At 39.7% G+C, this 27739-nt stretch overlaps 2 protein-coding genes across 5 annotated transcripts in view; both read left to right on the top strand.

Annotated features, from left to right (window-relative positions):
• TBC1D12 (TBC1 domain family member 12) overlaps positions 1-6655 on the top strand; it is a 45577-nt gene extending 38922 nt beyond the window's left edge. For 2 of the 4 annotated variants that reach the window (XM_081912372.1, XM_081912369.1), the window contains 4 exons: positions 2120-2248; positions 2872-2981; positions 3514-3772; positions 4977-6655. In XM_081912372.1, coding sequence (XP_081768498.1) covers positions 2120-2248; positions 2872-2981; positions 3514-3772; positions 4977-5045 — 567 coding nt within the window. In that variant the 3' untranslated portion in view covers positions 5046-6655. The other 2 variants (XM_081912371.1, XM_081912370.1) reach the window with 2 other exon arrangements.
• A 2473-nt stretch (positions 6656-9128) lies between these two features.
• NOC3L (NOC3 like DNA replication regulator) lies at positions 9129-25781 on the top strand. Its single transcript, XM_081913266.1, has 21 exons — positions 9129-9279; positions 10039-10246; positions 12392-12509; positions 13293-13450; positions 13550-13609; positions 14279-14406; positions 15465-15626; positions 15981-16074; positions 16446-16621; positions 16794-16922; positions 17199-17330; positions 18362-18442; positions 19008-19108; positions 19696-19768; positions 19844-19907; positions 20469-20540; positions 20854-21035; positions 22521-22649; positions 23227-23324; positions 24512-24596; positions 24696-25781. Exons 1-21 carry the CDS (start codon positions 9271-9273, stop codon positions 24825-24827), a joined length of 2391 nt encoding a protein of 796 aa, XP_081769392.1. The 5' UTR covers positions 9129-9270; the 3' UTR covers positions 24828-25781.
• The last annotated feature ends 1958 nt before the right edge of the window (positions 25782-27739 follow it).

Raw genomic sequence — 27739 nt, 5'->3', positions numbered from 1 at the left:
TTGGTCTGTCTCTCATATTTGCATGTGTGCATGCACGCGTGCGCGCGCACACACACACACAATGTCTCCATAGATACTTCAAAACACTTAAGATAGTTTTTTAAATACATACATAACTTCTTTTTGACTCCCTACCCCTCCTTTCCTGGTGTTTATTTTATTACTCCTTTTTATTAGCTGTTTTAAAACACATGTTTTTATTATCTAAAGCCGATACCATTAATTCTTTCAATAATCCATTGCTTATATTTCAAATCCTGCCTGCAACTTCATGCATGGGTGATAGTTTTATAGATAATCCAATTGCTCTGTTGCATTTAGAGGAGTGGTGGGATACCACCAGCCAATGAGCCTAATTGGATCTGGCAGGGGTCTTACTCTGGCTCACAGCATCATGTTCCTCATTACACACCCGCCTACCCCACACCTGACATCAGATGTGGTGTTGCAGTGAAGGAACAACTGGGAGCTTGAAGTACACTTCCAGTATCTCTTTGACAAGGAGGTATTGTTGATAACATCGCTCAGCTGATTGGCGCTTTGAAGTTGTATGTTTACAGTTGTGGTTTAAATTCAAACTGCATCAGCAAAGGGATGTTTTCCCTCTACTGACCAACTGTGTGGACAGCTTTGCTGGTACACAGAGAATAAATGTCTGTTTGCAGATGTGGTTTGGATTCAAACTGCACCAGCAAATGGATAAAGCAGACGGTTAGCTGCTTGGTGCTGATGACAAGCCCCTTTGATGTTACATGACATACCGATGTAGCCTGTTGTCGATGGGGAAGCTACGAATCTGTCCTGGAGCTGAAAATGTTTCCCAGCCCTGGTCTAGAGGTAATGGCTCAACTGTAGCCTACAGAGATGAGTCTGTAAATCCTGTTGACATGTGATTGGGACTTCCCAGTAATTGTGCACCAGATTCTAGGGAAGATGTTCCTTCCCTATGGCATTAGCCCTAGAAAAGCAAGGGAAGAAAATCCCTGAATGTATATTATTCACGTGTTGGCTTCACCACCTTATATTTGTCTGGTAACCACCTGCCAAATCTTCCTACTGAAGCTATAAAAAATACATTAGGAAAATAAGTGGCATTAGCAACAAAGTTAATAAGAATATGCAAAAATGAATTGATAATGGATGAAAATATAGAGTTGTAATATGTTAAGATAAAGAGTTAAGATAAATGAAAGAGGGCAAGGATTTGCTGAATGGATTATATAAATCGGGAATACAAAAAGGGGAGGTGTGAGGAGGTCAAGGAAACAAGCCAATGAGTTTAAAGCTATAAAAAATGGATTTGTTTTTAACTTCTTTTTTTTACTTTTTCGTTTTCTGTATTTTGTATTTTTCTTTTTCTTTTTTTCTTTTTTCTTTTTTATGCATTTTTGTATTTATGACTTTGTAAAATCTTAATAAATATTCTTAAAAAAAAAATACATTAGCATCCTTACCCCAGGATGCTGTAGATTCCACCCATACATCCATGAGTGGAAACTTCAATGACTGGAGCAGGTCTAAGTTGCCCTAATCACTTTACTGCCTTGAGCATTTGAATGATAACTCATTAAGTACTGAATTTAGCATTTCTGTGACAAGTTAGCCTGGTGTTTTTTTTTTGTCAAAACTAAATAAATTTGGTTGTGTTCTAGCTTTTACTAATACTGTAGCTTATAGATCCCTAAGGTAAAGGTAAAGGTACCCCTGCCCGTACGGGCCAGTCTTGCCAGACTCTGGGGTTGTGCGCCCATCTCACTTAAGAGGCCGGGGGCCAGCGCTGTCCGAAGACACTTCCGGGTCACGTGGCCAGCGTGACATCGCTGCTCTGGCGAGCCAGAGCTGCACACGGAAACGCCGTTTACCTTCCCGCTAGAAAGCGGTCCCTATTTATCTACTTGCACCCGAGGGTGCTTTCAAACTGCTAGGTTGGCAGGTGCTGGGACCGAACAACAGGAGCGCACCCCGCCGCGGGGATTCGAACCGCCGACCTTTCGATCAGCAAGCCCTAGGCGCTGAGGCTTTAACCCACAGCGCCACCCGCGTCCCTTATAGATCCCTACCTTAATATAAAAATGAGACTGTTTACTTAATGCACTTTCACTGCTTTTGTTTTTTGAAGGTCCAGGGAATGTCCTTCATTGCGGCAGTCCTTATTCTCAATCTGGAAGAGGCAGATGCGTTCATTGCCTTTGCAAACCTCCTGAACAAGCCATGCCAATTGGCCTTTTTCCGTGTGGATCACAGCATGGTATATACAATTTCCAGTGTCTCGTAACTTACTATTACTATTTCACTTGAACCATTTTGTGACTACTAGAATCTTTTTAACAGGCAGGAAATGGGTGTCAGTCTACACCCAGTAGAATTTCTGTTTTCCTAAAGAACAGTGCTTTGCATTCATACTTGCCACTAGCAGGGGTACTTGTGTCTCTGGAATTAAATCGGCAACTATTTCTTTTGTTATAATTTACCATCCCTTTTCAGATTTCTGTTCTTGTAGCTTCCTCTCCTATAATTCATTTTCTGGAAACAATGGGCTAATGACTACCCTACAGCCAATCTCTTGCTTTTGCCAGGATGGAAAGATAGCAATGAAAAAGTGACTAACTCATTTTTCTGTTGTCTACACTGTAAGTGTAGTTGGCTAAATTTGTTGCTGGAGAAGTACAGATACTACAGTTGTCATAGCAACTGCACTGGATGTTTTACTATTTAAATGATGTACGCTGCACTTTCTTCACTAACACCAGCAGAATATGTCCTGTAGACAGGCGTATAGCTTTCTTGAAGGCTTCATTAGTTATGGCACCCCATGCGTCATCGTCCCCCCCCCCGACTTTTATTAGCGTTTTTCTCTTTTTTTCTTTACAGATGCTGAAGTACTTTGCAGCATTTGAAGTATTTTTTGAGGAAAACCTCCCCAAATTGTTTCATCATTTTAAATCCTACAAACTTACCCCTGACATATACTTGATAGACTGGTAAGTTGGAAGATTGGTTGAATAGGTTCTGTTTTGTTTTCTGTGTTAAATGGATAAACTTGCAGCTGAAGTTTGATAATTCTACAGATAATGGGCTCTCTGTAGAAATTTCTGTGTGGTTGAGGCGGGCAGGGTGAGCAGTTGTTGGGGCAAGTTGGGAACACAATTCCCATCCAGCTGTGATTGTCAGTGTGTAAACAAACGTACGCGAGTGAATGTCTGCTCATGCAGTATAGTTTTCCCACTCCTCCTCTCTTGCAGCTTCTTGTACCATGCTTCTTCAGCCAGGAAAAGCCTGGTACGGGGGACTGCAGTGGATTGGGAGGGGGAAGATCAGGGAAGTCAGCTTGTGTGAGTGGGATACCTATCAATGTGTCTCTCCCAGATCCAAAGTATTAATGGACTTCTAAATAAAATACCACTGACAGTGAAGGAGCTCAAAGTTCACTGCACAAAAGTGATGACATGTAGTTTGTCCTCATGTTCCTGATACTTCTGATTTCCAAAAAAAAAAACCCACCCCACCCCCCAGGATCTTCACCCTGTACAGCAAGTCACTACCCCTTGATCTGGCCTGTCGCGTCTGGGATGTCTTTTGTAGAGACGGAGAAGAATTTTTGTTCAGAACTGGATTAGGAATTCTTCGGCTGTATGAAGATATCCTCCTGCAGATGGACTTCATTCATATAGCACAGTTTCTAACAAAGCTACCTGAAGACATCACGTCAGAGAAGCTCTTTACTTGTATTACATCTATTCAGATGCAGAATAGTAACAAAAAATGGGCTCAGGTAAGTGTTCATTTTTATTATAAATAAATTGGGTCACGTTAACTGTTGATTTTCTGCCCTCAAAAACATGTTGCCTAAGACAGCTTAGCGAGAATAAACACAGTAAACAATTAAAATATATGAACATACTTTCTCTCTCTCTCTCTCTCTCTCTCTCTCTCTCTCTCTCTCTCTATATATATATACACATACACACACACACACACACACACACACACACAAAACAATATTAAACCATCAGCAGAAATGGGAGATAGGCTCTGGGAATCTGTGTGCAAAGGCAAAATCACATAAAATCAGGAATGCCCCTGGAACAGGACCCCCCCAACCTCTATTTGTCCAAAGCCGACGTGCTGAGTAGGCCTTGCCCCCCACGCATGATCTCGGGGTCCTTGTGGGGTCTTACCAGAGGCTGGTAAGCAAGGTAGAGGGCTTAAAAATCTCCCACCTTGCTTAGCAGGTTCTGGGAAGGTCTCATGAGGGCCCTGGTGTGTTCCTGCAAGATGTTCTGTGTCTGCATGGGGAGGCAGTACAACTTGCCTACCTGTCATTTTCAGGAGGGAGTGGGGCATGCTGTCACAATGAGAGAAACCATTCGAGGCCCCTGAAGTGTTCTGCTACTTCATGGGTGGTGTACTGAACTCTTATTAAATGGGAAATACCTTTAGCTACACTTCCTTAAACTCAAAGCACTTGTATTTTAACCCCATGGCGAACTACTACACAGCTACAGCGTGCAGCAATATTTCTGTTCTAAGTTCTTGACCCCGCAATTGTCATCTAAGGCCCTTGTGTGCCTCCTGCTCTACAAGAGTCCCAAAAGAGCAGGTGGTGTAAAATGAACAATGTATCTTTCCATATTAAACCCTTCTGTAGGCTAAAATGGAAAATTAGCTGTGTTGTTTTAAATTGTGGATAACCCTTGTTGACTGGAGAGCAGAAAGAAGGGCTTCATGTGTTTCTAAGGCAGACCATTTTCAAGAGTCATGGTGCTTTTTCGTTCCCTATTTTCTATTAATCACTTGGGGATTGATACTTTGTATATTGGGTTACTCGGGGTGAAAGAGATGGAGTGGGAATGAAATAATCTTCAGTGATTATGATGGATGCAACGAACCTGCAATGAGGTATCAGTATTGATAAAAGTTAATGAGAGATTGAATAGTGTCTGATTTTTAACACTTACCTAAAAATCATTTTGCAGGTGTTTGCATCATTAATGAAGGATAGCAAAGAAGGAGACAAGAACCATAGTCCAGCACTAAAAAGTTAATTTCAAGTTTATTGGAAATAATACAGAAACCACTTGCTTGTTAAAGGATTCTAAACATCTTATCAATGAAAACCACTAAGAAGAAACAGCTTGGGAAGACCTAAGGAAGAGACAGTATTTGACTGAGTACAGTGGTGGAATTTGATGAAATGTTCACCCTGTTGCCAGTATTAAAGAGCTTTTTGTGAGAGGAGCCCTTTTCACAGGAAGCAAAACAATAAAAACTTATGAAACTGAGAAAGTGGCTAATGCATATTTAATATTTAAAGTTGAATGCAATAAAAATTTGTAATAACTTTTGTTGGTACTTTAAATTTTTAGGGATACCTTTTTTATGATGATCACAAAGGCACTTTTGGGAGGAAAGCAGGCGTTTAAAAAGTAAGGCCCCAAAACTGCTACCTGAACCAAACATTTTGGTACAAATACCTCCAAAATTAACCAGTGAAATTCTTAGGACCAAATAAGTTTTTTTGCTTTGGTATACATGACAGATAATAGGAGGCTTTATATATGTCTTGCTAAACTCCTTTTAAACTGCAGCTTCACTCTTCGGTTAAATGAATGTACGTAAGGTGGAACAGAGTATGCTGCGTCAAGTCTTGCCGCCGCAAAGTCATTGGCAAAAAGTCTTTTGGCCTAAAGATGGCAGTGGTTAAGAGAACTATTTTAACTGTGTGCTTGTATAAGCAACTGATGGGTTTCTGGAATTTTGCTTCCTGAAGTACTTGGTAGGTAGCTTGCTTACATTACAGAAAAATTGGATTCCTATTCCACGAAAATCAGATCAGTTCTTGATTTATTTTTTAAATCAAAGTGACTTATACTTGATGATAAACACTAGTATAATTAATAAGCTAGTGACAAATGCTTTTGCACATTTTAAGCAATGTTAATGTGAAAGTTTGAGTCCCTGTATATTAAAACCTTTCTCACTTAAATGCAAAATGGAATAGTTTTGAATTGCAGTGTGTACAATAATTAATACCCTAAATCCATACTGTCAGTCACATCTAACATCAGCACTGTACTGTAAATGTGATCTATGGAAGCTCTTAAACTTCCTTCACACTCCAAAACATTTTAAAAATGACATTTGAACTGGAGGGAGATGGAAAGGATACCTCTTAAACTCTGAGCAGCTAATGCTTGTTCTTTCTAAATCCATTTTGATAGTATTAATGTAAATAAAAATGCATTATGATTTCTTTTTGTACCTGGTCCCTGTACGTGGAAATGAAGTGGAAATTTATCATTGCATTAAAAAATTGAAAGAAAAGAGAGACTACTTCAGCTGTCAAGTGTTAAAAGAAGTTGCAGAACCGGTTTTAAAGATTTGGGTTACAGTATGTTGGAATATTTATGTATCGTTATCAGATTTAAAACTACACTTTATATTACTTACAACATACAATTTGAAGTTAAAATGTCTTTCTTTTCTTATGTATTTACTTACTTGGTTCCTGTGTATGTCCTCTGTTTGGGTTCTCTTGTACAGTTTTCTTACTTTTCAAGTATACACATGTATATAAATTGTAAATAGAAGGTATTTTGCCTTCATTCAAGACCACTAGTAACTATTCCTATGTAAATAAAACTTGTAAGCAGAATGAGTGATGTCTCTTCATTTAATTCTCCCGCTCAGATGCAAAGCTATATTGAAAACTTCTGAATCTTCAGTAGCTTCTACAGATTTATATTTCAGACATCATGACCCCATCTATAATGGAAGCTGGGATTCTAAGGGGTGACATTTTAAAGTCTACAAATACAGTTCTCGGTAAAAGGTTATGATTGGTTTAAACTTCACAGGGAATTACAATCCTTCTCACAAACATTAACTCAGTTTGGAACAAGTCTGTGCAAAACTATTTTTTCTTAAACAGAGTGGCTAAACAGATGGCCCTGTGCCAGGGAATGTCTTGGCAGAGAAGCAGAACCCAGAGAAGCAGAGCTCAGACATAAACCGTAGGGTTTTTTTACCCATCCCTGTTTCATATGCAAATACCTGTCTTATTTAGTTCCTAAATGTGGTACGTTTGGTACAAACCTAAGGCAGCTGCCTACAGGACCAAATGTAAAGTGCAATTTTAAAAAATCAGGATAGATGTATAGCATCATTACAAATGAACAGATTTTTCAAGATTCCTCACACAGACTAGGAAAGAATACTGATTTCTGCGTTTTTTTATCCCGTGGTTATCAGAGTCTGGACGCCTTGACAAGGCATACATTGAGAATGCCGGCACCATGATTTGGGGTTCTTGAATAAGGCAAGCTTCGGTGTGGAAGACATGGGGTATGCAATAAAAGCATTTTTTCTTAGATTTTCTATGATGTTTTATGTAAATGGAGTGGTTCTTTTGAAAGGCCCTTTTGCTGCTGTGGGGGCTACAGCAAATGCCTTTGGAGCTGGAACTGAGGTCAGGACTCTGAGAGATAAGTTCTTTGATAAGTACACCCATTGCATGAATGAGTTGCATGAGATGAGCCAGGTCTAATAGGTGTAAGACCTGTGAATTAATTCCAAAGCAGTGTTCTTGTGAAAACTTAGGCCACAGACTCCCCTGAAGCAGGCTGAGGCTTAAAACAGTGATAGGTACCTGAGCAGAACAATTTAAAGATTTTTTCCCCCATTTGTTGCCATCTACATTTAGAAACCACCTTTCTGCTATGTGATGCTGGGTTGAAGTAATACGTAATTGCATTCTGAAGAATACTCTGACATGTGCCTTTCTGGCTAAACCTCCCTTAAATGTTTAGCATGTACTTTTTCAGGATATTGGCACGGAGAGCTGAGCTGCATCAAACACATGTACTTGCTTATAGCAGTTTTTTCTAGTCTTAGAAAATGTCAGGCAAGTAATTTGCTATAATTGTTTTAAAGCTTAAAACTGTTGCTATAGAATTTATACATGCGAGCGCCTCACCCTCTGCTATTTTATATCCCCTTCTACGGGGAAAAAGCAAGCACTCAAGACCTTTGGTTAAATGAAATTTGTGTTTTAAAACCCCATGTGCAAATCTTTGGGTTTCTAATGCCACCCGTTGCTCAGTCTCAGCTCCTGCCAACCCAGCAGTTCGAAAGCATGTCAAAGTGCAAGTAGATAAATAGGTACCGCTCCAGCGGGAAGGTAAACAGTGTTTCTGTGCGCTGCTCTGGTTCGCCAGAAGCGGCTTAGTCATGCTGGCCACATGACCCAGCCGGTTCCCTCAGCCAATAAAGCGAGATGAGCGCCGCAACCCCAGAGTTGTCCGCGACTGGACCTAATGGTCAGGGGTTCCTTTACCTTTATTGGTGCTAGTCTCCTCGTCCCATTTCTTGGCAGGTGGGGGAAGCTGTTTCTGTTTAAGAGGCACAAAAATGAAGCCCGCCACGATTTGAGAATAGGGTAGGAGGCATTAAACCTCATCTCTTCCTAACCTTTTTCTGTTTTGTTTAGGCATCCTAAAGCCTGTCCCCACAAAACCAAAGCCTTGGCGGAATGGGGGGTGGGGAGAGGCAGGTACATCTCGATGATGCCGACCTTTCCTCAGTCATGTTGCCGTTTTGATTAAGTGGGGGAACCAGTCATGGGTGTAGCCAGGATTTATGTTGGGGGCGGGGCAAGGCACCCCACCTGTCATCACCCTCAGTCTGGCTCTTGTCTAGCAGATTCAGAATGAAATGTCTTGACAACAGTTGTTCTAAATTTCTTTTGACCCCAGGAAAAAATCCAAATCTTTCTACAATTTCTACTTAAGTATTTTTTATTTATTTACTTGCTGGGGGAGTGTGTGTGTGTGAAGCTGCCCCCCCCCCCGCTACACCCAGGGAACCAGCGATGGTCCACGCATGGGAATTGAGCAAAAAAAACCAGAAAGCTCTTCCTGGTCTCATTTTATGTCTCTTCTCCCCTCTGCGACTATATATTCTGGGACCGAGCCCCATTTCAGCCTAACCCACCCCTTTGTGCGCCCACCAAAGCGCTCCTGTGGGCTCATAAAAAAACCCTGAGAAAGTGAGAGTCGTCGCTGCCCCGCGCTGGGCTTGCAGGGAGAGATGCCTTTTGCCTTCCTTCTCCTCTCCGACAGAGGTCGCTGTGGGGAATCAGGAGCCGCCTGACCTGATGACTTTTCCGGCCTCTCTCTGCCCAGAGAGAGCCACTTCCGGCGCCTCGCGTGGCTGAGGCGTGTTGGTTTGCTCCGAAGCCGAGCGTGTTCGCCTTGCTTGCTTTCCGCTGCCATGAAGCCGGTGAGAGAGGGAGGGAGAACTGGGGTGGGGGTTGAGATTTGGGGGGCGGTCGGCTGTTTTGGCTGTGGGGGGAGGAAGCCTCGGGATACCCTGACGGGGTTGCTGGTCGGCGCTTGGGCAGCAGGAGGTGGAGCGGAGGGATAAATGGCGAGGCGCCGCGGGAACGGCTCGTTCAGGTGGGCTTGGCGAAGGGAGCGCGGCCGGGAACAGCCTCGTCGTTAACAGCGACGTTAACCCCCCCCCTCCACCTCACATGTTGTTGGACTACAACTCCCGCCATCCCTCTCTGCTGGCTGACGCTGGCAGGGAATGATGGGAGTTGTAGTCCAGCACCCTATTGGTGTGCAGAGTGGCTCCTCTGGGGTGCACGTGTGATTTGGAAACTGGAATTTTCAGTGATAGCATTTATTCCCCCCCTCCCCCATTTACAAATCGTCTTGCATAATTTGGCTTTTCACTCGAGGGTTCCCTAGCCTTTATTTCTATATTCCTCTTAATCCAAATCAATCAATTGCGTTCTTAAAAGTAGATATTGCGCCTTAATCAAACTCATTCCCACTAGCGTGTCTTCTGTCTATCCGAATTCTTCTTTCCCGTGTGATGTTAGCTTAATATTTCCATCTCAAGCATTTTGAAAACCTTCGCCGTCATTTATGCTGCTGCTGCTGCTTAAATGTTATAGGGCTTAAGTTAAAAAGGTCTTAGGAATATTGTGGATAGATGTGTAAGGTCAACTAACTCAGCCCTTATCGCCTCCAGAGAAAAAGCAAAAAACGGGTTCCCAGCTTCCGCAAGCTGTTGAAAACAAGTAAAATAAAACTTGACAACAAGTTAAAAAACAAACAGTTTAAGCAGCAGAGTACTGCCAAGAAATACCGAAAAGAACAAAGAAAGCTCAGACAAGCTGTCAAAGATGCTGTATCCAAGAAGCCAATGCCTTTGGAGGATAACAAGAAAAAACATCCAGGTGAGACTGGTGTGTGTGGTGTGGACATAATAGTAATAGGCTTCTATGGTACCCAGAGATTTTCACTATGGCACAGAATATGAGGTCCCCTTTTAGACTGTGACCCTTCATGTGATTGAAGAGCTTTTCATATTGTAAAATGTTATGCATATGTCAAATCAGGCAGTTCGCATGTGAGCAATACAGGTTATTGAAGTAAACTTTGGCAGTTAATAGGCTGGATGCAGCCTACAGCAGTTGCACCATCTTTCGGTGTTCCCCACCCCACTAGAGCATTTTCTCATAATGTTTTGATTTTGATAACTAATTCTAAGGACTGATTATATTTTTGAGCAGTGATTCTCAAAATGAAGCTGCCTTACCCATAGAATAAATGTAAGTAACAGGGATTCTGATACAACAGGTCATCCATTGCATCTGAAAAAAATGGGCTTGAGTCCACGAAAGCTTGGGCCATAAGAAGGCTGGAATTCTATACTAACTTACATTGGGAGTCAATCCATTGGGACTTAATTTTAATACACATGTATAGGATTGTGCTTTAATGTATATATTTTTATTTAGTGCATAATTCTGTTTCCACCTGGACAGCTGGGTACCTCTGGGTAACCTACAAATAGAGCATGATGGGAACTAGCTCTTCTCTGGGTTGTTGTTGTTTTTTAGCCTCCAGTATTTGGCATTTCAAAGTATTATGACTAGTAGTCGTTTAATTCTACCCAAATTTCTAGTCCATCCAATTCAAAAGGCCTGTGGTAGATAACAGCACTTATGAGTAATGTTTTGAATTATCCGTTTAAAAGTTGGGGTCATCACATTAGTGGTTAGAGGTAAGTATAGTCTTCATATAGTTTTTTTTCAAGGCAATCCATTTTTAGTGCAACAAAATTTAGTGAGGAGAGAGACTCCATCAGGCAAGGCCTCTTTCCACCTGCCTTGCCCCACCCCCTGGCCCTAGGATTCTTCATAAGGAAGCTGTGCCTGGAGGAAGAACAGTGAGGGGAGAGACTTCGTCAGGCAAGGCCTCTTTCCACCTGCCTTACCCCACCCTCTAGTCTCTGCTTCTCAAGTTGTATTGTATTATTTTATGTACTGTGGCTTGCCATTGTTTTATTGATTATAGTTTAGAAATTATTTATTGCAACTGTTGAGTGGATTTCTGTTTAACTTATATGTTGATATTATTATTTTGTATAATTCTAATAATTGTTGAATGTTACTTTTTGATGTAGGTTGCTTATTTTAAAGTTTTGTTTTATTACGTTTTTGTATTGCATTAGATTGTTATAAGTTGTACATTTTTTGTTTCTTCAGCTTGTAAACCACCTTGAGTATTTTAAGATAGAAAGACGGTATACAAATAAAAAATGATGATGATAATTGAGAGTTGCTCAGTTAATTGTATGAAATCCAGATGTCTTTACTCAAGGAGTGCTTCTCTTTCAGTGACTGAATACTTTTCCAGTATTCAAACTGCAAAATATTGTTGCTTTGGGAATGTGGAAATGCTATGTGGAGTGAAGTAGTATTTCAGTGGATAGTGTCCTTGATGATACAGAACTGAAATGGCTAAGCCCACATTGTTAAGTGATCACTCAGGAGCTAAGCAATGATGTAATGCCAAATCTCAAAGCAAAGGTTAATGCCAAATCAATCTTTGGCATTCTGTGAGTGAACATTGAGATCATGCTCTCTCTTGAACATGGCCATTCCCTCCCAGGCTCTGGTCCAGGTTTGAGGCAAACCATAGCTTGCAGGTTGTCTGAACAGCTGAAGTATAGTTTACCTGGAAGCCATGATTAGAAACCAACATTTTACCAGGCACACATGAGCTCTACAGAGAGCAATATACAGGTAGAAAAATACAGTTGGATTCTACATACAGGGTGAGTCCTTTAAAAGAGGCCCCGTAGATGCAGAGTACAGTACACATGTTCCAGAGAGCCTCTTTTAAAAGACTCACCCTGTACAAAGGTAACTGTTTACTCACAAGTGTTCTTTTATATTCTCCCTCGTTAAACTAATGTGCTGCAGTTGTGCCCCTCATTCAAGAAAATCAAAGTAAAAGGTATTTCCATCTGCCTTTTGTAGTGTGTATCTCCCTCAGTGCCTCTGAAGTTATTCTGATTTTATTTGCCTTGGCAGAAAGGGAAGAAGAAGAAGAGGAAGCTCTTCCTCTGGATATGATGGATGAAGATGATATGAAATTAATGGAGGAACTTGCTCAACGGGCATCTTTTATTACACGAGATATTTCTTCCAAGTAGGTGTTTGCAAAGTAGGGAATAGCGGACATTGCAGCACTTTTGTTGTCTATTTGTTTGTTGAGAGTTTATTCACCATATGTTGAATCTAAATTTGCCCCTCAGTGTCAGACCTTTAATACAAAAGGCCTTTTTCCTGCATGACTAACACTTCTCTGCTTGAGTGTTTTACTATTCCAAGCAGTATCAACGTTTCTGTGTAATAAGAGTGAGGGTGTTTGTTTGTTTGTTTGTTTGTTTGTTTGTTTGTTTTGAAGTCAGAAATATGTGGTCAAGTGTTGCAGAGAATGAGTTCACAGATTCCATATGGAAGGGAGGAAGGGACAAAGGCAGAAGTTTGATGGTACATTCACAATAGCATGGGTAGTTTGCAGAAGAATTCCATTGCTCTTTAAAGTTCAGGGCATCTGTGACATTAATGGAATCACAAACCCCACAGTTAAGCACCTGCTGTAGTTATACTTTCTGTGAAAAGAATCTCTGCTTGGCATTAGCTTGGGCTAGCTGTTTGTAGAAAATGTAATGTAATGGAAGCACTTAATAAGGGTCTGGATAGTGACAATTTCATTTGTCCCCATTGGTAAACCCCATTTGGAAAAGCCTTCAATGGCAGATAGTTTGACCAGTTTAATCTTTTTTAAAAGTCTAAGTGGCATCATAGAGAAAATTGTATGTGTTTTCAGTGTAACCATTCCTTTGCAGTTCTGTTTGTGAAAATAGTATTTTTAAATGTAAGTTATAAGTTATCCATATGAAAGCCTGACAAGTCTTTCACTTTATAGTGAACCTGTTCATGCCAAGAAACGTAAGAATGAGAGTGTGATTGAGAAATATGAGAAGAAGCCAAGGCGCATGCAGACTGAGCCTGAAAAAGAACTTATTCATCTGCTTCCCATCAAAGACAAACGTGGAATTATTCCACAGACCATGGAAAAGCCAGGTGAGGCACAATCAAGATTGCCAGGGAAGCTGTCAGTTTGATTTAAGAACTGGATCATTCGCAATGCTGAATTTTTAAAGAGCTTGCTCTTTCTTGTAGTTAAAGAGGAAGAGGAAGAGGAAGAGAAGGATGAAATAGAAGAAATGGAAGAGGCACAAGGTATTTAAGACTTTTTTTAAAAAAAAGATTTTGTACAGATTAAATATTAATGGACGTTCAAATGGTGTTACTGTTCTTGAAGCATATTAGTGTAAATTACTTCATTGGTTCAGAGAACATTTTGTGGTTTGTCCTTATTGCTGAGTTACTGGATAGATCAAGTAAAATAAGTATAATACTGCCAAAGAAATGAATTGCTTTTAAAGTGTTTCCAGATGTTGCGTTTACGGAGTCAACCTAAATTGAATAGAAACCTGACTAGGGTAGCTCACAAAGGAGAATGGAAACCTAAACTATTATTTGAAAGTCTTGGCTGAATACAACTGAATGCCACCCCCTGAAAAACTCAACCAACTCCTAAAAGGTCTGTTTACCTGAATAAAGGTTTGACCAGGGGCTGATGAGAATGCCAGCAGAAGTTTCCAGTCTCCATTTCAAATGTTCAGCCTTTCTAGCTCTGGTGTGGAGGCACACACATGCACACGTACGCTCTAAGACAGGCTTCCTCAACCTCGGCCCTCCAGATGTTTTTGGCCTACAACTCCCATGATCCGTAGCTATCAGGACCACTGGTCAGGGATGATGGGAATTGTAGTCTCAAAACATCTGGAGGGCCAAGGTTAGGGAAGCCTGCTCTAAGACATGAACAGCGTTTTTCTTTATCACCAGCTCTTGAAGAACCATTACCTGTTCTCACTGCTGAAGAACTGCTAGTTCATAGGAAAAAGAAGCTACAAGAGAAAAAGATGCACATAGCTGCCTTAGCATCTGCCATCTTGTCTGACCCAGAAAATAATGTAAGTAACATTTCAGTTGAGTTGAAACTGGCCATACCATAAAAAAGTAAGAGAATGGTTTTTACATGCCAAAGATTCAGATGCATCATATTTAGTGTGGAAACAAATGTTGGCTTTTAATGGCTTGGCACAGTGAGGTCTCACGGGTTATGTGCTGTTGTTCATGCTCTCATCTCACAGATTTTGTGTGATTGCCTTCTGGATTGGAAGGGATAGTTTCCTTTCCTTTAGGCTCCTTTTACAGTATTTTTCTTGGATGCTGTTGAAACAGTTTTATGCATGGAATTAAATGAATACCATTAACCTTGCTTTTATTTTTTCCTCTCAACGTTTTTGCCATCCTTTTGAGAAGTTGTTCCCTAAAAGCAATGTTCTGTAACTGCTTCACAGGCAGTACTTCAATTTAAAAATTTGACTTGTCACACACACACACACACAAAAAACTCTGGGGGGAGATTAAAACTGCTTTCATACCCTGAAGTGAAACAGTTGGCAGTGTGAAACTGCAAACTGAAAGGCTTAGAGAGACAGGAAGAGCCCGTGGATTCCAGGTATTTTCCATTTGAAATGTAGCCGCTGTGATTACTGCTTTTGTGATTGCTGATGAAAACAATCTGGTCCTTGCCAATTGTGAGACTGTGTCTTTTATTCTTTCCAGGGTACATTGGGAAGTAGACTTGATGTGATCTGGCAGTTTTCATATAGTCTCAGAAGGTGTAGTTGTTTGGTTAAACTAAAACCCCACCACACAAGCTAAAACAAAAATCAGTGGGGGCATGACCTCAGTTTTGGGAAAACCTAGCACCTCCTCACTGATACAAATCCATTAAAGCTTCCTTTGAAAAATGGGTGATACCACAGAAATTGATGGTATAAAGATAGAGTGCTACTGAAATATTTTGCACCATATGAATATCTAGAATATGTTGCGATCTTGAATTCTGTGTGTATGTAGTTGTTGCTCCTCACATTACAATGACAGTATATGCATAAATTTTGTCTGATTTACCTGTAGTTGCCAATTATATTTCATGGTTATGTCATCCTTGCCTGAACAGATAAAGAAGCTGAAAGAGTTGCGTGCGATGTTAATGGAACAGGATCCCAATGTGGCCGTGATTGTGCGAAAGCTGGTGATGATTTCTCTGATGGAGCTTTTCAAAGATATTACTCCATCTTACAAAATCAGACCTTTAACTGAGAAAGAGAAAAACACAAAGGTGAGGTTGTAGTATGTTTCAGAGTAGCTTAATGTCAAGTTGGGAGGGTAATCCAACTTGTTATATTTATGGAGGAAGAAATTAAGAGTTTTTATCTATGAAATTATTTCTTTCCTTAAAAATAGCCCACAGTTTTTAAGCTTAGTTGTTGAAATGTTGGCATTTGGGGTACCAAAAATGAAGAGTACACCTTTCTCGCAAAACTGTTGGGTAACTAATTTTCCCAAATACTTCTTGAAAAGACTTCAAAATAGATACTGCAGAGGGTGACATCTTCTGAAACTTAAAATGTGTTGCAGTTGTCACACAGATTTATGGCAAGATATTTTACATTGTTTCTTTGTTTATCCACAGGTTAGAAAAGAAACTCAGAAATTAAGAGAATTTGAAGAAGGCATTGTCAGCCAGTACAAGTTTTATTTAGAAAATCTGGAGCAATCTGTGAAAGGTACAGCAGGCAGGGTGTATAGCTGAGGATGAGGATATGCTCTTAAATGTTGAGCGCTAAAATTGTTTTGTTGTTGGAAATAAGCAGCTATTGGTAGTGTCCCTAATACAAAGCATGGAGAAGATCCCCGTTTTAAACCCTAGAATCTCAACTCTTGATCCTGAGTTGCAGGGCTAGGAAAGTGTTTTTCCTAGTATTTTTTTAAAAAAAGGATATGGCATTGTGTGTGTGTTTTCATTCTAAGCCCTATGTGTCATTGTGGCAGGAAATATGCAAGTAATATATTTTTTTCCCCCACCTGGAAATAATAGTAGTAATTTCTGAAGCTGGGATGGCAAAATACTCAGGCTTTTATGCAATATTTCACTTAGATTGGAAGCAAAGGAAGCTGAAGAAAAGCAATGTGATTTCACTAAAAGCATATAAAGGCCTTGCAGAGATTGCTGTGAAGTGCTTGTGTGAGCTGTTGGTGGCCCTGCCTCACTTCAACTTCCACAATAATATTATTGTGCTCATCGTGCCACTCATGAACGATGCTTCAAAACAGGTAGGCATACCCCATAGTCATGACAGCAGCGGTTACTAGTATATTGAAAGATTGCATGTCATTTCACTTTCTGGAAGGGTAGAAATCTTTGTTCATGACATTTTACATTTGTTCATCCAGAAAGCAGTGCTGGTTGAATAAACACTGATAATCGAAACTTCCAACTTTCCAGATTTCTGAAATGTGCTGTGGTGCAGTAAAGACCCTCTTCAAGCAGGATAAACTTGGCTATGCCTCACTTGGTGTGGTGAAGGTGATTTCTGGCCTTGTGAAAAGCAGGAATTATGATGTTAGACCTGAGGTAAGTTCCTTCCTTCCACTCCAGTGTGGAGCAATAGTTAAAAATGGACTTTAAATATTTACTATCCTTGTTGAAGTACTATGGCATATCACAAACAAAAACCACACCAATTGTCTCCCGAACGTTACTCTTTCCATTCTTCATGAGTTGTTGGCAAGGCTGGCATCTATGCACATGTATATAAAAGAGAAAGAAATGGTCTCAGGCAGTTTTATGTGTTGTAAGATCTGTCCTTTTAATGAATTTGAGAAATAATTGTTACTGGATTATCTTTAGGTGCTAATGACACTAATTCACCTAAGAATTAAGGAAGTAGAAGTGAAAAAAGATGCAGAAGACATCACGCCAAAGAAGAGGTTCATGTCTTATCAAGAGAAACGGAAAAATCTGTCAAGGATGCAAAGAAAGGTACTTCTTATCCTGTAGTGTACACGTATAATTTGAATTTCATTAGAAAATGGAACAATTTCTGGCTTGTATCCAAATAACTAACCAGTGAGTTCCATTGTCCAAGGAGATTTTGAAACAACACCTCCTCATGACATCCTCCTTTTGAAACTATATTATGATTTGGTGAGGAAGCGACTGCCGTTTGAGAGAAAGTGTAAATAAATCTCAGCTGAGCTTGCTGAAATTCTTGGCTGCCCCTAAATTAGCTCTTGGGTTCATGTCTCAGGACTTTCATTTTGTGGCCATGTGAACACTGCAAAACACAGTTCTGCAGATTGTTTCTTACTGGTTATGTATGGGAAGATTTTTTGTTAAAGTGATCCCATCCTGCTTTTGCTGCTGAGAGGCTTTTAGTACAGCTGAAAATAGTCCCACCCCTGTTTCTCATGTTGCTTTAAACATCATGGTCAGTTCACATATAATCAAAATCATGGTTTAGGGCTACATGGGCAAACCTCCATGAGACAGAGCAAAGCATTGGGCTCGTGCACACACCTCACTTTTTCCCACATATCTGGGATAATGGTTTTGGTTGTGTTTTCCTCAGTCTCTACTTAGCACTGTGTATAAATTGGAGGTTAGATCATAGCTGTCAACATTTCCCTTTTTTTAAGGGAAATTTCCTTATTCCGAATAGGATTCCTCGCAAGAAAAGGGAAAAGTTGACAGCTATGGGTTAGGTGCTAAACAAGCCAGCTTCTTTAGGAACTAACAATGGTTTAGAAGTTTTTCAAACATGGCCTGTGTTTCCAATCCAAATTTGCAATTCTGGTTTGGAGAGCAAGCATTTGATGAAAAGCCAATTAGGTTGCCTGTACCAGGAAGAAGTAACTTATCTGACCACTCATAGTCCACAAGAGAAGGAAGGAGCATGCGGCACGTTCCTGATCAGAGACATTACATCTGAACTGACCCAACGACTGCAAAGTAATTACCTTAATACTACCAGAATCTTGTGTTTTCTTACAAAAAACCTTTTACATTTTCAGTGGAAAAAAGCAGAAGAGAAACTAGAAAGAGAACTCTTAGAAGCAGAAGCCTCAGAGAGCACAGAGAAAAAACTGAAACTGGTAAGTATATTTTCATGAGTGTGGTGTACTGCTGAGTTTTGTATTATGCACAAGTAAAATAAGACCAGATATTGCCAATTGTAATATTTGTTTCAAATTCTTGCTTTGGTTCTGTCGTTCCTTAGAAATGAGTTTCTAGTCATAAAATGTGGGTGGGCTGTATGCACAGTAAACACAAAGACTGATACTATAAGCACGGATTTATCCCTCATTGTGGTTAATTTTTATTATTAGTAGTTGTTTTTGCTCAGCACAATAGTTGAGGGAGTATAAATAGTGCAATAACAGACTAGGGGTCTGTTTTTTTCTTGCAATTCAATAATTACTGGTTTAGGGCATTATGTATTACAATAGCGGTGTCTATCCATAGCTTTCCCTGCTATGACTCATAATGATGTAAACCAGTAATTAGGAACTGATCTTGCTAGCAATTAAGTAATCCTAGGAAATTTAAAGTGGTTTTTGATTAATGGCTTTCAAATCCAGGCAAATGTGAACAGAACTTAAATACGGTGAACTCTGAATGTTCCATATGTGTTCATTTGTGGGTGTCTTTTCTCTACAGCACACAGAAACCTTGAATATTGTATTTTTAACTTACTTCCGAATACTGAAAAAAGCACAGAAGTCTCCCCTTTTGCCTGCTGTGTTGGAAGGCCTTGCAAAGTAAGAATTTCAAAGCAATTTTTGAGTGACCATTCTTTATAAAAGTTCCTAACAAGGCACATTATATCAACATAAAAACTTTCATTGAAAAGGTTTTACTGGAGTAGGCTCATTGCAATTAATGGAGCTAAATTAATCATGTCCACTAATTTCAGTGGGCCTGGGTAGAACTTAGTTAAATGCAACCCAGTGCTTAAATTTGTTTAAACACTTCGCTTAAAATTACTCAGAAAAATTAAATAAAAATCAGGGTAGAAGAAAGTTGGAAGAATAAAAGCAATTGAAATTCAATGCAGTTCTAAAATAACATTGCTAAAAAGTTTGGTATGTATTTCATCTGTTTCATGCGTTGCTTGTATAGCATCCTGTTTTGTTTTCAAAATGATAGCTGGCAGATGGAGGAATGCTGGTTTTTTTTTTTTTGGATTACAAGTAGTGTGTGATTAATGAACATACTGCAAAAGAGAAGACTACTTAAGAATGTTGCTTAAGATAGTTGCACTATAAAACAAACTATAATTGCAATGGCATGCTTTGAGTTTGACAGACAAATCTTCTGTAAATTCACAAATCTAACTCCTTTTTAGGTTCGCCCACCTCATAAATTTGGAATTTTTTGATGACCTTTTGCTTGTTCTACATTCTCTTATGGTCTCAGGGGTAAGTTTATCCTTTGTCTAAAGATATATAAGACTTTTGGTCTATATCTTTCTGATGCATTTCCTTTATTTTCAGGTGTTAAGCCACAGAGAGAGTCTGCACTGTATTCTTTCTGCTTTCCACATTTTGTCTGGTCAAGGTACAGTTTAATTTTCATATTGCATTTCTTTTGTGATTAGCCTGAATGGGACCATTGCTAGGTTTCTCTGATGGGCTTGAGTGGTCAAAGATTTAACAAAAAGTTCCATCCAAGGAAATGTGATAGACTTTGAGGAAGGACTAGAGAGACAGCGAGAAGACACTTTTTGTTTTGGCTCTGAACCAGGATCAATGTTGCCTGTTTGTTTTAAGGAATCTGAATTCTTCCAGTTGACTTTGCTTGTATATTTGTAACTAAAGGAATATATTGCACAGGTTCAACCAGTCTCCAGCATGCACTTAGCTCCAGAGGAAACTAAACCCCAGAGCAGTGTTTTTCAAACTTGGGTCTCCAGCTGTTGTTGGACTACAACTCCCATCATCCCTAGCTAGCAGGACCAGTGATCAGGGATGATGGGACTTATAGTCCAACAACAGCTGGAGACCCAGGTTTGAAAAACACTGCTCTGAAGTATTCCCTTTGAACGTCTCGCCATTTGAGGAAGTAAGTTGTTTTACGGTTACAGCAACAAACCTACCTAACTGGGATTATTTTGGATAGGTGATGTCCTTAACATTGACCCTTTGAAGTTCTACACACACCTTTACAAGATACTACTTAAACTACATGCAGGTAACTCCTTATTTCAATGGTTTCATGATAACAAAGCTCAAGTACTGTCTTTTATATACTTCTATGGTAGATAGAGTGAAATTGTATGACTTGGTATTTTCTCTACAGAAATAACCCATCAGTGGGTTTCAGCAGCGTTCAGCAGTGTTTCTTTCTTTGCTAAATAGCTGGTGTAATTCTTAATTGGTGAATCTTTCTTGAATAAATTAAAAATAGAATCGGGAAATAGCGGGTGCCTTCAATCTTTCTGGCGTTCTTTTGGATATGTGTTCCTGCATTCAAATGGGTTTTGAACCACACGTGTTGTTTTAAGGTGCTACAAATGAAGATGTGGCGATAGTGCTGCAGTGCCTGGATGTGATGCTCACCAAACGTAGGAAGCAGGTGTCCCAGCAGAGAGCTCTTGCTTTCATAAAGCGCCTCTCCACAGTAGCCCTCCATCTCCTTCCAGACTCCTGCATTGGTATCTTGGCAACCAACAGAACATTAATGCATGTAAGTTCTTAGAAACATAGCTAATGAGACCCTTTAACTACTGGGATCTAAAATTGTTGGATGTTTCAAACTCATTCTGTTGAAACTCTTACATCATATTTAAAACATGTCATGCCTTCACAAATCTACACACGCGTGTGCAGAGACACACCAGCATAGAGGGTTCCATTTAACTTTTAGCTGTGCCAGGCCAAGTTTTTGTTTTAAAAAAAAAAAAGCCCAACAACTTTTGGGTTTTCCACAAAACAAAACACCAATCTCAACAATTTCAGTGGTTTCCTTTAAAAAACCTCAACAATGTTGTGGTCTTCCTGGTATTTACTTTTTGAAATATGGCAACCCTAATTCTCCAGCTTTCCTGCCTTGTTGTTTCTTCAGTTATTCTTTCTGCTATGGACATCAACATCTTTGCTCTTTCAGTGCATTGGATTTAGTTTTTAGAGGGGAAATGCCCACTGGGCCCAAGCTGTCACTCAGAGAATCAGGGTCACCTTTTCACTGGAGTTGGCCTATAACAGTCTGAGGGTGTCTGTTATAGATATTTTGTATAAAGGATAGCTCCAGGGGCTGTAAGCTTGATGACTGGCTGGTTCAGTATGCTGATGGCAGTATTTCAAGAACTTGGGTGGTGAGACTGATTATTGCTTTTCCACTAAGATGCAGGTATTTTAGTTGCTGCAGTTTGAAAAAGGTCTTTGGATTCTGATCTTAAAATGACATAGTTTGGTTGTTAATTGGAATTTCTTACATATTGCACTAAATCATGATTTACCCCCATGTGGCTGAGCAAGAATGAAGCATTGGGCTTGTGCCCCTTCCCTAGCTCTCAAAGAATCTTGACTTTGCATTTCATACAACCCTGGTTTAAAACAAACAGTGGCTAGTTTTCTTAAGAAGCCAAATTCAAACAATGGGCTATTTGAAACAGGCTTTTTTAAACCTAACCATTGCTTTAAACCAGGGTCTCTAGCACATATGTAATACTTGTTTGAAACTGATACGCAGTTTGGCAGAAGTCCTGCTCCCAGTTGCATTTGATTCGACTGGTGGAGTCTCGTCCATTTAATGCTAAACTGTGGTTTTAGCATTAGGTGAGAAGGCAGCAATTGTATTTGACTTTTGTAGGTTTTTCTTCTTCTTGCGGCCTACCCTGAGGTAGGCTACAAATAAAATGCCCCTTCCAACACAATGAACAAAATGGTCCACATGTGAAATATTCTTAACATGTTTTGAAAATTATAACAGCAGACGTGAGTTCTCCAGAGTTGGTTCATTTTGTTTTAAATTAAAGCAGAGACGTTCAACATGATCCATCATGCCATGTACATATTCAGATATCTTAAGTTTCTTACATCAGTAGTTATCTTTTCGGGGAGATACAATTTTGTTTTCTGAGGCAAACATGGTAACAACTTTGTAATTATTATTCCATTTCACGTGGGACTCTTTTCTTTTTCCTTTTTCTTTTCTTGGATGGTATTGAAGACTTTCCCAAAGACAGACCTTCTCCTAGACAATGAATCTCAAGGGAGTGGACTTTACCTTCCTGAGCTGGATGAACCAGAGTATTGTAATGCTCAGAACACAGCACTGTGGGAACTGCATACTCTGCGGGTGAGTGTCACAGAAGCTAATGTCTTGTTGCCTTATTCTACACTAGTAACTAAGAAGCTCTTTTTCTGTTCAGAATACATTTTTTTAAAGTCAGAATTTGCAGGAATGAATGTTCTTGAGTATTCCAATTCTATTTACAACATTTTTATATTGCAATTAATCAGTTTTCTTCAGCGGCAAATATGATTTTGAACTTCAGTAACCCTTTTCACTCTTTTAATTAGGCTGATTAGCTCCATCATTCTGCTTTGCACTTTTCTTCTTCCTACCTCATCTTATTTACTGAGAAAGTAATGAGCAGTGATGCATGCGAACCACCCAGCATCTTCCCATCTTCTCCACTTAATTGATCTTCACTGCTAGGTGCTTTAACTCTCTTCTTGGAAAAGGTTTAAGATTACCCTGTCATAATTGTCTTGCATCTCATGGGATGTTTAACCAATCGAGCTTTTGTTCCTAAAGCTGAGAGAATACAATTTTGATGATAACCTTTTGTTCAAATAGTCAAATGCATTACATTAATATAGAAAAATTTACATTCCCAATTTCTCATCAATGCTCTCTCCCTAACCCCCAGAGACATTATCACCCAGTCGTTCAGAAATTTGCAGCTCACCTTGTGGCTGGTGCCCCAGCAGAAGGATCAGAATCTCTTGGGCATGAATTTAGTCGGAGGTGAGAGAAATGTGTTTGCTTTGGAAAAAAGTGTGCATAGATTCAAAAGCACAATTTAGGAGCCAGGCTTTCAGTGTGGTGGTACCTCCTCCTTAGAGCTCCCTCCCATAATGTGTCACACAGGCACTGTCTATTATCTTTTTGATGCCTGCTGAAGACCTTCCTTTTCCCACAAACTTTCTAAGTGAATAGTTTTGTATTGGTCTGTATCCGTATAGAACCTGAAATGGTTTTTATCGTTATATTGCTTTGGAATGCTTCACGGGAAGCAATTCATAAATTATATGAATGAAGTTTAGCAAAGAAAACCCTGCAGTCTTTTCTGATATAGAACCAGAGACTCAGCAGCTTACGTATGTATACAGGGATGGGGAAATTTTTGACCTGGTGGGCCAGATCTTTATCTCCACCTCACACCCTGTGGGCCAGCTTTGACAGTGGGAAGCGCCAGCTACCCATCAGTTGTCTGAGCTCATGATGATGAGGTCATGGCTGATAGGTCTTGCCAGAGTTGAGCCGTGGGGTGAGCATGCAGCAGGATTGAAATCTTTGCTCCCCAGCTGAGGAGTGGAAGCTGCAATCCTTCTCCCTGGAGGGATCTGCTTTTCCCTCTGACAAAGATGGGACAAGATCTATTACCTTTTTCTCTCTGTGCTCAGTCAGGTGCTCACGGGGTGTGCACAATAGCTCTTACCCCAGCAACTGGCATTCAGTGGCCAGTTGCCCCTGAACCTGGAAGCAGTACTTAGCTACCATGGCTAATTGTCATGGTAGATGGATCCAGTTACTGAGTTCTTTTTATGAGTGGAAAGTACATTACTACTGTTTAATATTAGCTTGAACGTGAAATAAAGGAGCAGATTTTTTTAAAACGTAGCTGTGTAATGTTCACTGTCAAACATTTTATACAATAATCCTGGATTCCAGTATCGACGATAGGAAAGGAGGGAAATGTCTGCATGCAGAAGACTTCAGTCTTGCTCCATTATTCTGTTCAGTGGTTTTTTGTGTTCATTTCTTTGTTTGCCTCAATTTTTGACATATTTTAAAGGTGCTTTGCAGGGCTGTTCAACTCTCCAATACAAATACTAAAATTTAGGGTCTTTGGTTTTTCCCCAGTCTTGCTTTAGGACACAATATATTTTTTTGCAAATAGTATATTAAAATGAAACCTGTATCCATCATAGGTTGCCTACAGAACTTTTTGAGGCCTACAGTATGAAAGGAATGACTTTTAATCCTCGTGTTGCGTCAGTGGCACCCAGGAAAAAGGTACCGCCTTGCACCATTCTCCTCTTAAATCACACACAATGATTGATAATGCAACATTTTTATTTTACTTCGTAAAACTGTAACACTTGTTCATTTCAGGGTAAATTTTCACAAGAGGCATCATTTCTGAATGAAGACTTGAATGAATTGTTTAAGGTTTATTTTGGAAGGCCAGTTCCACAAGGAGCCCTCGATTTCACGAAACACTTAAAGGGATTGCCAGTTTCCTAAGTATATTACAAACCATTGCGATCTATTTAAAGGAACTAAATACATGAAAGAAATACTGACCTGGTCTACAAATAATTTAAATAAAGTGGGTCTTTTTATTATGGATGCTGGATTTCCAGGAATGAAGAAGAAATTAATGAACAGCACTGTACTTTGGAATCCTAGGACCACTGATTCAATATTTATTGCTGTAGTTATTATGGTTTGTAAGCTTTGAGTTTATGTATAATATTGTACAATATTTTCATTGGAAATGGATGATTTTTCTAAAATGACATGAATTTGAATTGATTCTAGAAAACTATTTTAATTGTATCAATATATAAACCTTTTTTTAAAAGAAAAAAAGATTTCAGGCCAATCGTTCTGTTGTTATCTCACCTACCTATGATATAAACGATAAGCAGGTATTGAAAAACAGTGGTGCGTGGATATCCACTCCCACAGAGCACAATCCCACCGTTTTATGTTTATTTTTTAATTTAATGTCTCTATTAAATGGGCTATGAGATAGTGACTGCAATTAACATTTAGCCCCTCTCCCCCTACATTGAGATTCCCCACACCACTATAGTTTGTACAGTTATAAGGTTACTCTTCCTGTATTGGGCCTAGTATCACAAAAGCAAATGGGGATTCATCATAGCATCTACCAAAAATTTCTGTGCATGGCCTAAGTGCCCAACCAGACATTATAAACAACTTCCCTGATGCTTTTTTTTTCTTTTTAAATGACATGTGGGCTAAATGTTAAGTGGGGAAGTCGTGGGACAAGGAAGGCTGCTTAACTCTTTTCCGTCAGCTATTTTCCTGCTTCAAATCCCCCTCCCTACTCCTGCTGATGGAAAAAACCCAACTTTTTAGCAGGGAAACATTTTCTGTAATATTGCCATTTCTTCCTTTAAATTTTGTGTCCCGAGGCTGCTTCCCACTGAAAAATCAAAATTGCACCCAGCTAGGTGTAATGTGTAGTTTTGCCCTAAATTGCAGACCAAGTTAGTATTTTCCTGCTGCAGTGTGAACACAGTGCATCTATTTCAAGCATCAAAAGGAGTAGTGAGAGATGGATAAGGTACGTAAGCATTTTGTTCTGCACATCCTCTTTCTCTCTTCCTACTAATAGGTTGGTATTGCTTTATGAACTAATCTTCATTTTCTTTCTAGTTGTTGACCTGCAAAAGAGCAATGAGCAAGTAAGCATTCTGCCCTCCTTATTTGCTAGTGGTGAAATGTGCAGATAACTGGAAATATTTTGCTATTCAGTACAAATGTTTTATGGTTGCATTGTATTGTAGCTGAAAGAAGTTTGACAACTTTTGGCTCTTCATTTGTTATATTGGTGATTTAGGTCTCAGTTTGAGTGTCAGCCTGCAATCCTAGACTACACACTTACCTGAGAGCAAGCTCTATTGAACTTTCTGGGGCTTACATCCAAGTAGACATAGTGCAGTCTCATCATTTGGGAAATGCAGGTAGGTCACCTCTGTTTCATCCACACTCCCTTCAGTACAGCAGATCAGGGGTTTAGATTGCTCTGCTTGAATGTAACTATTGAAGTCCATGTTTACTAACTTATTAAGACACCTTGTTTAGATGGCAGTACTCTTGTGATAGTAATTCACTGTTGCTGGAGGTAGGAATACTGACAACAACTGCTCCGTATTGATCACACCCCAAAAAATGGCCACTGTACCACAGACAAGTGGAAGGTAATGGTGGGGAACAAAAATATGATGTACATATAATTCTTGGGGTTTTTTTCTAAACATCTGGGAGCAGATTTTTACATTGGTGGCTGTACTGCTATCCAAGCATTTCTAGATGGGATTTTTGGTTCTAGTTTCCATCATGTTCCTAATAGAAGCAAAATGTGTGCAAAAGTAAATAAAAAGTAAAAGCAACACCTTTTGAAATTCTCTAGGTAGCCAGAGACCCTTCTTAGTCATCCATAAGGAGTTCTATGATTAAATTTGATTTATTCCACCACCACCTCTCTAAAGGACCTTATATAACATGTAGCTTCAAATTTAAATGTATGGTACTTACTGTTAAACATCTCACATTGACTGTTTAGGTCTGTCTGCTGTTTTCAGAGGCATAGTTTTTCTGGCAAGCGATGGCTTTAGAGCTTGTCTAAATGCTATGAACTCAAGTTGGTGTGTAGAAGTCATATGATAGCACTGTGTTCCATTTACTGAGGCTTTTTTAAAAAAATTGTCTTTATTGAAGGATTTTCATAGACAACAAGGGTACATACGGTTCTGTTCTCAGTTCCTAAGAGTCCTTTATATAGGTCAGTTACATTCAGTGTAAGACACTATTGTAATACATATTGTGAGGTTGGGGGGGGGATGAATTGGAGGGAGGGAGAGAAGAGGGGAGAATGATCTCGTTCTTTTGCTTAGTGTGTTTTGACAGTGTGAGAGATTGCAGAGCCCAGAGCATGGTTGGTTGCATTCAGTTGATTACAGTGAGTTTTGCTTGTGTGTGTGAGGTTGTAAGGGGTTGTTCAGTGAAGTTAGCCATATTGATTTGTATGCTATTGGGGGGTTTATGTTGTCTTGCTGGGCTGTATATGTAATAAAAGGGAGCCATACCAAGGTGAAAGCATCTTCTTTTGTTTGTCCCCGTGTTAGTGTCAGTTTGTTGATTGGGAAACTGCCCTACTAGAAAAGCTAAACAGTTTGGTTCCAGTGGTCCATGTTCACTCCTGACAGATCCCACCAATGTCTAGTTATGACACTCCTAGCTGCTGAGAGTAAGTGGCTTATGAGTTCTTTGTAATGTGAGTGTGCGTTGTTGCCTTGGAAGAAGTTTAATAGGGCCAGTTCTAGAGTTGCTTCTAGTACCGGTTTTGTTATTTTCCAGGTTTCTTGTGGGACTTGATGTCCAAAAGGTTTGGATTTGGGGGC

Source organism: Podarcis melisellensis (genome assembly GCF_964234715.1).
Source record: "Podarcis melisellensis genome assembly, chromosome: 5".
Lineage (NCBI taxonomy): Eukaryota > Metazoa > Chordata > Lepidosauria > Squamata > Lacertidae > Podarcis > Podarcis melisellensis.
Note: the sequence above shows the minus strand (reverse complement) of the source record. Positions and strands in the feature narration are given on the sequence as shown.